This window comes from Rhinatrema bivittatum, chromosome 1 (genome assembly GCF_901001135.1).
Source record: "Rhinatrema bivittatum chromosome 1, aRhiBiv1.1, whole genome shotgun sequence".
Lineage (NCBI taxonomy): Eukaryota > Metazoa > Chordata > Amphibia > Gymnophiona > Rhinatrematidae > Rhinatrema > Rhinatrema bivittatum.
Genome location: NC_042615.1, coordinates 156,742,605 through 156,755,881, shown reverse-complemented (window position 1 = coordinate 156,755,881; position 13,277 = coordinate 156,742,605). Strand labels below are relative to the sequence as shown.

General features: G+C 40.7%; 1 protein-coding gene across 8 annotated transcripts in view; it reads right to left on the bottom strand.

Moving 5' to 3' along the window:
- Nucleotides 1-13,277, bottom strand: part of APBB2 (amyloid beta precursor protein binding family B member 2) — a 681,814-nt gene that overhangs the window by 411,693 nt on the left and 256,844 nt on the right. Inside the window, exon 5 of one of the 8 annotated variants that reach the window (XM_029588914.1) lies at nucleotides 1,133-1,201. The exons of 6 other annotated variants lie outside the window; for them this stretch is intronic. In XM_029588914.1, the coding sequence (XP_029444774.1) occupies nucleotides 1,133-1,151 (19 nt within the window). In that variant the 5' untranslated portion in view covers nucleotides 1,152-1,201. Of the gene's footprint in view, nucleotides 1-960; nucleotides 1,202-13,277 lie in introns of all 8 variants that reach the window. One more of the 8 variants, XM_029588936.1, reaches the window with a different exon arrangement.

The window sequence follows — 13,277 nt, the reverse complement described above, 5'->3', positions numbered from 1 at the left end:
GTACACGTGAAACCAAAATATATGCGTACCTTTAACTTCAATAAAATAGCATATACATGCTACTTGCACACAGATATGATATTTTTACAAGTGGAACCCCTTTCAAAATGCACCTTAGAGTGTGCAAAAAGAAAATTAATAGATAAAGGTGGCTAAACTCCACTATCTGCTTACAAACCCCTCCCTCAACATATACAACCTACATTTGGAACAAACAGGAAGTCAATTTAAATACTTATAATGAATAAGTGCTGGGCATATACCCATCAGAAAAATCTCACTCAGCCAATACAATCAGTTAATTCAGCCTCTGCCAGTGAATAAACACCTGACACAAAGGGTTTCAACAAGCCCCACTAATTTATTTGAAAGAGTTTGTCTCATTTTGTTACAAAATACTACACGATTGTACCCACCTGGGACATCCATGGAGGAAAAACTGCTAAACCCAAAATGCATTCAAATCCCTATCCCTTTGGTTTCTCAGCACTGCGATCGAGACGAAAAACAAACAGCATATTCCCCAATCATCATTGCTCTTCAGATGAATATTTCAAGCAGATTTTTAAGCTTCCTACCATCGAAAGACAGGTAAACTGCAAATCAACCTGCAATGTCCTATTATGAGGACACATTTATATTTCATCTGCTTTGGCCTGAACGCTCAGGGAGAACAATCAACAGCACGTTTTCCAAAAGGGAACAAAAGGAAAATGCGCAAATCATTTTGTTTTTAAATCTAAACCATTTAAGGGCTTGATTTTCAAAGTAACTTACATGTGTGTAAGTGGTGCTTTAAAAACCAGTTAAGGGGTCATGGATATAAGCGTACATGTGGCGTGTGCTTTCATTCCCGCTAGGGAGTAGCACTCTGGGTGGGGTGGAAGCAGAGCCGGGGATGGGGACAGCATTTTTACGCATGCACTTTTGATTTACAAAAACGGGCATAGAGAAACGTGCCTAAGCCTGCTTTGAAAACTGGAGCTGAGGTTTCTGCAGGAGGGAAGAACCTGCTGACTTCGGCTCTAGGCGGACCGTTTCAAAATTACGCTCTTCAAGGCTGAAGAAACACAAGCGGAGCACAGTTGCCAGCATCTTCTGCTTTACTGAAATATGCAAAAGGCAGTCTGACCTGGAAGCACTTCTGACATGGATCACAGGGGCTTCGGCAATGGAGTAGGATAAGGGTAATAATTTGAATCTGAAAAAATGGATCATTGGAGAAATTAAAACAAAGAAAAATACATTAGGATGCAGGTTATAACTCATAGTCTAACATCAACAGAGGTGAAACGAGGAACAAAGGAGGTCATGGGGGTGGGGAAAAGCGAAAGGAAATAATTAGCACAAGGAAAGTTGCACTGAAAGCTATACACTGACTGGAAGCATTAAGAGTAATTCACAACTGAGGAGAAAATATTTTATTTCACACATGAACTTTTGGAGATTAAGGGCCTCGTTCACTAAGCTTTCCCCCCCATAAACAAAGAATGAGAGATAAGACAGTAAATCACAAGCCCTATAAAAGTTAAACCAGTGAATTTTCTTCTTTATGAAAACTGGAATTAGAGAGGGCACTATATAGAAAAAACTACTAATAAAAATGATAGTTCATAAATTTTTTTCCCTGGTTCACTAAAACCACGAGTTTAGGCGGCCAGAGCAGTGAAATCCAAGCTAGGGGAGCTCTTTGTGAATTCAGGCAAGTCGCTTTATCTCCCCCACACCTCGATTTCTTCCACCGTACATGGACGGTGACAAAATTAATTGTTCTATCTTCGCCCTTTGGAAACTACTGCACAATTTGGGAACCAAACCTTGCAACCCAGAGGTCGATGTACACACGTTTCTCAACTATTACACTCAAAAATGTGCTAGGATAGAAGAAGAGTGTTATATAAGATCCGTTATTTTAATCTGATATAGCATAGCACAGGAAGTGCAATACAGCACCTGTAAAGAGCTCATATCCTTACATGGCAGCTGAATTTTTACTTCTCATGTTTAGAATTCTCTGCTGGTACCAGTCTCTTAAATTTGTTTAATGCTATTTATACAAACATGGTACAAAATAATATTGCTTTAAAATTCATAATTTAAAACACAGAATATAACAGCAGATAAGGATCATAAGACTCATCAAAGTCTGCCCAATTTCATTCCTGGTGCAATGCCAAAAAACCGCAGCTGATCTGGGGTTTTCATCCTATGATGGCTTACGTATTGGTACACTCCCAGAAATCAGACCTATAATTAAATTGTAGCCACACCACTGGAGACTATGGAGGTGATTTTCAAAGTAGTGTATATGGTAGCAATTTTCAAAAGCCTGCTTACACGCTTACAGAGAGATTTTAAAAGCGTTGCTCGTGCAAAAGTGCCCACATACGCCTGTAGGCGAGTCACTCGCGAGCAATACGGATTTTAAGAAGCTGTGAAGTACGCGCACACGTACCTGTGTGCGCGTCAAGAATAAGAGGGGTGGGAAAGGGGCGGGGTCTGGGCATTCCGGGGCGGGGCCAAGACTCACGTGCTTAAGTTCGTATTTTAAAAAGGCTGACCGTGCCCGCTTGTCGGCTTGCTATCCGCCTAACTTTACTGCTGGTTCTGATGAGGAGCACGTCTGAAGATCTTGAGGATTAGGGCTCGGGTTCAAGTTGGATGAAGAACCAGAGGGGTCTTGAAGATCTCAAAATGAACTGGGCAAACTGTTGGAGTACTTGGAAAAAAATGGGTTTTTCCCTCACGCAAGCATGCTTTAAAATCTGTCTGCATAAGCATGCAAAAGCCGCTGAAGTCCTAGCGGAAATATGCGTGGGACATGTACTCGAGCAACCTCTAAAGATCACGCGGGGAGGGGTATTTTAAATGATACGGGCGCACGATTTAAAATTGCAGTGTTTCTCCGCACGCGCGCTCCTTTTAAAATTACCCTGTATGGGCGTAATTTTCAAATGGATGTATGTGCTGAAAACTGGGTTTTATGCATATAAATGCACTTTCTGTGCCTAAGTGGGCTTTTGAAAATTGCTACGATAAATGCTTTGGTGTGGCGCAAATCCTTTTGAAAACTAGCCCCTGTCAAGCCGTAGGAGCAGCCCATGACTTTGAAAAGGTGCCGGAGGACAGAAGAGTCTGCACAAAACTATTATTAATTATAAAGCAAAACAAGCAAACAGGACTGCTTACTTCAGCAGTGCTTTCAAATAAAGCTATAACAATTACACATAAGCAGTTCTGGCGTAAACGCTACTTCCTTCTCCTCCCTGAAGCCTGCCTGTTTCTTCCTGGTCCTAGCTACTTATCCCCCTGCTAAGAGAAAAGCCCTAGGATCAGGATTCCCTCCTGGGGGGGTAACTTAAGGTGGAATCTAGAGCCACTCTCTTAAGGTGTTCTGGGGCTCTTTCATGTCCACTCTTTTACACACTTATAAACTGCATTTACGCATGCAAAACCCAGTTTTAAGCACATAAATCCTTTTGAAAATGACCCCCAAAGGGAATAGTCGTGCAGGCACTAAAAACCTTCCTCTTCCAGTCAAACCGGTGGCTAAAGTTCCACCATTTGAGCCTCTAAAGACAAACAAAACCAGCAAGCATCATCTTCTTACTAGATATTCAGTTCATTCTGGATTTCAGGAGTTCTAGAGAATCAGTCAGCTTTGAATTGCAAACAAACACATTTTCTGAGAATTTATAGGCATTCATGGAGCAAAAAAATAAAAAAAAAAGGAGAAACTCAATAGAAAAAAAAAAGACAAGAAACACCTTCTGATTTTACAAGGAAATATCAAAGGACACTGAACATTTTTATTTATTTATTTATTTAAAAGTGTTTGTATACCGTCTTTACAAACAGTGTTTAATCAAAACGGTTTACATAACTAAATAAAAAAACAAATGTAAATAAAGATTTAAATTTAAAAGAACATAAAGATTATCAAATGATTCAGCCCCAGGCAGGACTTACAAAAAAAATGTATAAAATACATTTTCAAAAAGTTGGCACATCTCAGCAACTCCTAATAAAAGCTGTTTATACACGGTTCGAAAGCTGTTCCTGCTCTACAGTACATATTATCATTTCCCTCATTATAATATGCATTGTTGACTGACAGGAGACAGCATGAAATGGAACCTTTTCTGAAGAGAGAATGGTGTTAAGTGGAGTACCACAAGGATCGGTTTCGGAATCAGTTCTGTTCAATATCTTTGTAAGCAACATTGTGGATAGGATAAAAGGTAAAGTTTGTCTATTTGCAGATGATACTAAGATTTGCAACAGAGTGGATACATCTGAAGGAGAAGAGAGAATGAAAAATGATTTAAGAAAGCATGAAGAGTGGACAAAGATTTGGCAGCTGGGATTCAGTGCCAAGAAGTGCAGTCATGCATCTGGGATGCGGTAATCCAAAAGAGCTGCATATGACAGGGGGGGTGGGGGGTGTGAAAGACTGATGTTCACAGACCAAGAGAGGGATCTTGGGGTGATAGTGTCTGGCGATCTGAAGATGGCGAAGTAATGTGACAAGGTGACAGCTAAAGCTAGAAGAATACTGGGTTGTATAGAGAGAATAATAACCAGTAAGAAAAAGGAGATAATAATGCCCTTGTACAGGTCCTTGGTGAGGCCTCACCTGGTGTACTGTGTTCAGTTCTGGAGCTCTTGTCTCAAAAGGGACAGAGACAGGTTGGAGGTGGTCCAGAGAAGGTCGACCAAAATGGTATGGGGTCTGTTATCGGAAGACTTATGAGGAGAGGTTGAAGGATCTCAATATGTATACCCTGGAAGAGAGGAGGTACAGGGGAGATATGATACAGACCTTCAGATACCTGAAAGGTTCTAATGATGCACGAACTTTGAACCTTTTCCATTGGAAAGAAATCAATAGAACTGAAATGAAACTCCACAGGTGATGACTTAGAACCAATGTCAGGAAATATTTCTTCACAGACAAGAGTGGCGAATGCCTGGAATACCCTTCCAGAGGAGGAGGTGAAAACAAAAACAGTCAAAGAATTCAAAGGGGCATGAGATAAACACTGTGGATCAATAAAGGGTAGAGGGATGGAAATGAAGAAAAGGGTGCATGGGGGTAACTTGCTGGTGTGGCAGTTACCACCTCAACCAATAAGCCTTGATGCTTTTGATGAAACTGCAGCATTGCTCTCCGCTTCGATGGCAGGGGAAATGGGGAGCTGGATTCAGACAGCAATCAACGAGGGCCCAGACTTTTATGGTCTGGGAAACTGATAAGCATGGGGGTAACATGCACGGAGCAGTAGTTACTACCCTTAACAAAAGGCATGGGATTACTACTCTTAACCAATAAACCTTAATGCTTTTGATGCAACTGCAACATCGCTCTCTGCTTTGCCGATGATGAGGGTAGGGGTGGAAGAGGAGTTGGATTCAGAAGACAATCAACACACGTCCTGACTTTTACTGTCAGGACAGGGCTGCTTCTAGGGCCAAATCCATAAGCAAACATGTCAAGTAGAACTGGATGAATTTTCAAGAAGGCTCATCACCCAGTAAAATTGTTGCTAGCAGTAATTATTTTTATTTATTTAGATTTAGATTCCGCTTTTTGCACTTTTTTCAGCGCTTCAAAGTGGATTACATTCAGGTACTGTAGGTATTTCCATTTCCCCAGAGGGCTCACAGTCTAAGTTTGTACTGAGGCAATGGAGGGTGAAGTGATTTGCCCAAGGTCACAAGGAGCGACAGCAGGACTCAAACCCTGGTGTCCTGGTTCATAGCCCCCACTGCTCTAACCACTAGGCTACTCCTCCACTCCAGTAAATTTTTATGGGTATCATAAGGCTTGGAGATAACTACACAGAGCAACAGTTGCTACCCTTAAAAGAAATATGGGGATAACCAGCACAACATGGCAGGCACTACCATAAGAAGCTTGCTGGGTAAAGTGGACGGACCATTTGGTATTTTTCTGCCATCATTATTATGTTACTATGTATGAGACTCATTACTGAAGTTCGGACATAAAGTCACACTGCTGAAGCCAGAAACATCAAAATCAAAGAACAGAATAGAATTGAACATCTACAACAGGACAGGCGAGACGCACAGAGCAGGCTCTTGGCATGATGTCACCATAATCTAAGGGCGAGAAGCCCAAAACATTTGCCTATACTTTGATTAACTCACTGCCTTATTTAAATATACTCTCAAACACTTACATGGCCCTGCTCCAAGAGGGAGAAAAAGCAGCAGCTCTACACAGGCTGCATATAACACTTCTTGTCAGAGTTAAAGAGAAAAGCAATATCTTAGGAAGGTGCAGAGCACGAACAGTGGCAGTCTTGAAAGGCAAACATGTATCCACACCCAAACCCCTCCCGAAAAATCTCTTCCTACATCTGATTTATACTTTTTCCTTAATTGATGACCAGCTCTCCTGCCCCTGAAGATGGCACACTGGTTCCTCAGATGATAAAGCACACCTTTCACTTACTCAGAATAGTCAATAACCAGCCCCTGCAATGCTTTCAGGACTTGACACTTCACAACAGCATTCAATACGGGACATTAAGGAGAAAGACGGTGAGACATGGAGCCTCATCTGCCTCACCACACCACAACCCTGACCCACATGTAGAAGCCAAACGACATGATGGAAAGCTCCGACCATCTCCGACATCTTCTGCTTTGCACAGGGATACGGCATGTGCAAAGAAATTCACTTATCTGCGTATCTGCCTATCCCTTTTGTAAAGGTTGTTTACTGTCAGAAATGAGTACATGATGTGTTTCAGTTGGACAACTAGCCAGAGAAAGGACTGGAGACCACAGACAAAAAGAAGAAAGTTTCCTGACCTTCCAATATCCCCTCCTCTAAAAAAGAACTAGAGGAACCCGCTAGGAACTACACACTAGAACAGTGGTTCTCAACCAGTGTCTTGGGACACACTGGTGTGTCACCAAGGGGTGGAAGGTGTGTCACCTAAAATTTGGCACAGCAAGCCTATGCTATCTATAACAGCCACATGTGGTTGCTGCTTGAGGGGAGTGCAGAGTAAGGAGCCTGGTACTTAAAATTCCTCATCACCACTCCCTGTTGCTGCTTTTCCCTTAACCCTGGCAATCATTTCCGCCACCAATCTAAGCCATAAATATTGCAGGCATGCTGTATCCTGCCCTGCCATTCCGCCGCGCCTCCCCTCCCCCCACCCCCCTTCTTGGAGTTTCAGGTTTTCTCTGTAGGCTTGTTTATAATTTATGGTCTTTTATTCTGTATTAGAAGGGTCAGTCTGCATTCTGCATGTTTGTCAGAGGTGAGGGATTCTGCTAACTAGGATGTAGATTCTGTGAAAGCACCTAGAGCAGTCTGGTTTCCTTTGTTTTTCCAATAGTAAGTGTACTGGGTTCTGTATTTGCAGTCTCGCTTTTTCATAGGTAAGGTTGTTGCTGTTCAAGTCCTGGGTGTTAGTACTCTTATGGTATGGCTGGTATGCTATATAATTTTTAAATGTCTTTTTAGCAGGTTTTCATGTTATTTCACAAAGTGGCTGGCAGGGAAAGGATTTTGAAATATTATTACTGAGGGGGTACCAGAATTTGAATATATTTTTTGTATGGTGAGTTGAAATGGGAAATTTCCTAACTCTGCTCTGTATAAACTCTAGAAGAGGTCAGCACTTTCTGAGGTTGACAGTGAAATACTTGAGAACATAAGAACATAAGAAAATGCCATACTGGGTCAAACCAAGGGTCCATCAAGCCCAGCATCCTGTTTCCAACGGTGGCCAATCCAGGCCTTAAGAACCTGGCAAGTACCCAAAAAAAGTCTATTCCATGTTACCATTGCTAATGGCAGTGGCTATTCTCTAAGTGAACTTAATAGCAGGTAATGGACTTCTCCTCCAAGAACTTATCCAATCCTTTTTTAAACACAGCTATACTAACTGCACTAACCACATCCTCTGGCAACAAATTCCAGAGTTTAATTGTGCATTGAGTAAAAAAGAACTTTCTCCGATTAGTTTTAAATGTGCCCCATGCTAACTTCATGGAGTGCCCCCTAGTCTTTCTACTATCCGAAAGAGTAAATAACCGATTCACATCTACCCGTTCTAGACCTCTCATGATTTTAAACACCTCTATCACATCCACCCTCAGCCGTCTCTTCTCCAAGCTGAAAAGTCCTAACCTCTTTAGTCTTTCCTCATAGGGGAGTTGTTCCATTCCCCTTATCATTTTGGTAGCCCTTCTCTGTACCTTCTCCATCGCAATTATATCTTTTTTGAGATGCGGCGACCAGAATTGTACACAGTATTCAAGGTGCGGTCTCACCATGGAGCGATACAGAGGCATTATGACATTTTCCGTTTTATTCACCATTCCCTTTCTAATAATTCCCAACATTCTGTTTCCTTTTTTGACTGCCGCAGCACACTGTACTGACGATTTCAATGTGTTATCCACTATGACACCTAGATCTCTTTCTTGGGTTGTAGCACCTAATATGGAACCCAACATTGTGTAATTATAGCATGGGTTATTTTTCCCTATATGCATCACCTTGCACTTATCCACATTAAATTTCATCTGCCATTTGGATACCCAATTTTCCAGTGTCACAAGGTCTTCCTGCAATTTATCACAATCTGCTTGTGATTTAACTACTCTGAACAATTTTGTGTCATCTGCAAATTTGATTATCTCACTCGTCGTATTTCTTTCCAGATCATTTATAAATATATTGAAAAGTAAGGGTCCCAATACAGATCCCTGAGGCACTCCACTGTCCACTCCCTTCCACTGAGAAAATTGCCCATTTAATCCTACTCTCTGTTTCCTGTCTTTTAGCCAGTTTGCAATCCACGAAAGGACATCGCCACCTATCCCATGACTTTTTACTTTTCCTAGAAGCCTCTCATGAGGAACTTTGTCAAACGCCTTCTGAAAATCCAAGTATACTATATATACCGGTTCACCTTTATCCACATGTTTATTAACTCCTTCAAAAAAGTGAAGCAGATTTGTGAGGCAAGACTTGCCCTGGGTAAAGCCATGCTGACTTTGTTCCATTAAACCATGTCTTTCTATATGTTCTGTGATTTTAATGTTTAGAACACTTTCCACTATTTTTGCTGGCACTGAAGTCAGGCTAACCGGTCTGTAGTTTCCCGGATCGCCCCTGGAGCCCTTTTTAAATATTGGGGTTACATTTGCTATCCTCCAGTCTTCATGAGAGTGTCTGTATCGAAAAACTGTGTGCTGCATACGCATATCAGTCCCAGGTTTCTCACAGATGCAGTAAGCAAAGATTTAAACTTTTATGAAAATTATAACATTTAAGAATAATATTTTATAAGCATTTATTGAAATTAAATATTTTATCTTTCTCCTGCATCATTTTCAACAATAAAATAATATCTAGGATTTTTTTTTCAGTATAGCTTTTAAATGTAGTATTTAGTGGATCATACATGTGAGCATCATCTGTCAATTGTGACATGACAGAAAAAAGGTTGAGAACCACTGCTCTAGAAGAGAGAGCATAAAGAAATAAAATGTAAGTTTTATATTTCTAAACTGAATATTTTCAGTAACAAGCTTATTTCTATATACATATATTGTGTGGTATTTTTTCCTGTAGATACTGTTGTATTAGAGAATAAATAATGAGTATGAGTGCAGGAATATCCTTGCATGTATATAGTGTACAATGCAGTTTCCTAACTTTCCAACAGCAAGATCTCTCTTCATACCACTTCTAGCGAACTTTCTTCAGGCCCAGTCCCTCTTCCCATGAGACATCCTGCAGGTTTGTCTTTGAAACCCCTCAATGCTTGGCTTACGTGATTACCAGCAGAAGGGATTCTGGACCCACCACCCTAGGGACCCAACAATATACACACAAGCTGCCTCCTCTGCCAGCCGGCAGTTCAACATTACAGCTCCTCTGTTATGCCCCTCACATCTGATCCCAATTGACTCCAGCATAGACTCTGGCAGCATGCTGTTCCAAAGACCCGGGACAGAACTTCCTCCAAATCTGGAATGCATTTATAGGTCCCCTAGTTGGGACTTTCTGTAGCACTGGCTGATGTCACATCCTCCAGGAATATATAAAGAAGTCTCTTGCATGCAATTAGCCAGTGCCTCAGCAACAGATCTACTGATGCCCTTGTGTTCCAGTGTGTGTTGCTAACCTTATCTTGTTCCTGCCTTGTACCTTGTTCTGGTTCCTTGCCTTGTCCCTTGCTCCTCTGTGCTCTGTTCTTTGTCATATTCCTTGCCTGTCTGCTCTTGTTCCTTTTCCTTGCTTGTCCTGTTGGTTCTGTCTGTCTTGTCTGTTCTGTTTGTCTCGGACTGACTTGATCCTGATCTGACATCCTGGCCTGACCTCCAATCTTCTGCTGTCTGCCACCTGCCTTGACCCACACTTGCTTGCATTCTTCTCTTGGACTGCCTTGAGAACCCACCTAAATCCTGCTGGCCCCTGGAATCAGATTCTTCAATTGGTCCACCCTCACATCTGGTAACAAATGGCGTGTTGATCCCGATAACACATTATGCTACAAACTTAGGAGTTACCATAAATACGTATCTATCAATGAAACAACACATCTCTCCTCACTGACTAGAAAATCATTTTACAAATTACAACTCTTAAAACGTCTCCATCCTCTACTTTATCTTCACGATTTCCAAACTTTTCTACAGTCACTAATTTTCTCTGGTCTAGATTAGTGTAATGCTCTTTACCTAGGCTTACATGATTCCACAATTCACCCTCTACAACTATTTCAAAACAGCGCAGCCCGCATCTTATCTGGTATCTCTCTTTGAAATCATATCACACCAACTTTGCAATCCCTTCACTGGCTACCCATAAAATTCAGGATAAAATATAAAGTACTTACTATAATTCATGGTTTAATACACAATTCTTCTTCCATTTGGCTCTGTTCTATGCTCCATATCTATAAACCTGCTCGACATTTAAGATCACTAACACAAAATCTATTAGACGTTCCATCACCATGACTGGCAAGACTAGACATTACCAGAAGGAGAGCGTTCTCTGTAGCTGGACCCGCCCTCTGGAATTCATTACCGAATCCACTCCGTTTATTAACTAATCCATTTCACTTTAAAAAATCTCTGAAAACATATTTGTTTCAATTAGCATTCAATACTTCATCAAATACACAATAATAATCACGCAACTCCTCCTCCTCCCCCCTTTTTATAGTATTTTTCCTCTGCGACCCATTATAACATTACTAAATCAATTACTTACTCACCCCCCCCTCTCCCTTTTCCCCCCTTACTTTCGTAGGGCGTTTGATGGCACAACCTCTTCTTTTTATTAAGACTTTTTTATTTTTTAAATATAAATTCTTTGTTCTATCGTTTATATACCAATTTGTGTAACTTTTATTCCTTTTTAATTTTATTTTCTAACCTCTTTTATTTTATATTATTTTTTGCAAACCGTTTTCATAAAACGTACATTTTAAAAACGGTATATAAATACTTTAAAATAAATAAATAAACAGACCAAGGGCTCAACCTGTGAGGAACGGGGCTGGTATAGGTGAAGATCCAGTCTGTCCCGCTACAGGGTTTCTCCGCCAGCCGACAGGGTGGGCCTAGTGGGCTTTCTCACTAGGCAGAGTCAACCACCCCTCAGCACTAGGGGTCTACTTTCCAACAGGCCTTACATCCTCCTTCTGCACACCACAAGTCTACTATGCAGGGTCTGTGTACCCTGTCACAAAGCATCCATTTTGGTTTCTCCTCTTCCTCCTCCTGTGTATCCCAATTGTTTTCTGGGGTATTTTAGTGCTGCTGAACAATTCTTTGTCTAGAGATATTCACCCTTCAGAGTCTAAAAACAGGGAAGTATCTATCCCATAAAGTCTTCAGTAAACCTGTTTTCAAAAGTGTCTCTGTCCTAGGTGCAGATTGGAAGGAAACTCATTAGTAAATCTGATCCCACAGACTCTCGTCTTGTACAGCTTCATCTTCACTTACGCAATAAACAAATCAAATTGGGCCGAGATATTCCATTCTAAGCAATCCGGAGGTTAAAATATTTAAGTTGTTTAGAAAACACAGTTATTTAAGATTTTCGACCTTTTGTTAATTCACCATCCAGAGCACTTTTCAAGCTACACATACATTGTAAGCAAAACAAATGTTGGTATCTAGATATTAACTCTGGGTTTGAACTGAAATGTTTTAATTCCTTGTCATAACAATATAAGCAAAATATTTCAGGGCAAGAAAAAACTGAATGCTTTCTGGCAGGGGTGGGGGGGGAGGGGACATACAGGCTGAAAGGTGGGTAAAAAGCGTTCTTTTTACCTGCTGTACAGTAACACTTCAGTATCATTATTTAGTGCTATTCCAATTATCTCCTATAGAAAATCACTCATAATCCACTGGAACAGAAAAAGCCCTGAGCATGAATTCTGCTCCTGGAAGGTTGTAAAACACAGCTAGCAGCAAGATATCCAATAAAATCACAACTGAAATAAAAATAGATTAAATGAGGGGGGAAAATAAGAGACCCTAAGGAATGATTTAAATGTTTTTCAAAGGGAAAAAAAAAAAGAGATCAACTAGTGCAAGAATTATATTTGAAATTGTCTTAGTCTAAAAGGCTCACTAGGACTAGTTGGGCCATTATGTCAGCTGGTTTTGGTGCCCATCATTCTCAAAGTAGTAAAGTTTGCTCAGATTGCTATCTGGAGATTTTTCTAAATTGGAAGTATTCAACTAAGGCCCATTTCATGCAAAATGACTCCAAAATGACTTTGCTTTTGATTTGCGTAAGTTTATTTTGCAAAAATCAGAATAGTGGCTTTACATGGAATAAGACATCCCCTGAGTTCAAGCCCCCTACTGCCCTCTCGCGGTCCAGTGGCTTGCTGTATTCTAGTTAGAGGTTAAAAAAAACCCAAAAAACGGGAGTTTGACCATTATGCTGCCTATGTAAAAAAAACAAAAAAACTTACACCTCCCCCTCCCCCTGAAAAACTTCCCCACTCTAAGCAGGCCAAAAAGAGTGACTAACTGCATCAGCATCTATAGTTTATAATCTCATCAAATTTTTGCTTTAGTAATTAGCAGTGCCATTACAGAAGTATATCAACTTTTCTAATTAAAAGAGCTGGTAATATCCCATGAGGGTATAGAGGCCCAAATTAAGGCATAATATACTCTTAAATTGGAAAAAAAAAAAGAAAAGAAAAGAAAACTTCCAAGATTTTGGCCTTGTTTCTGGTATACTTAAT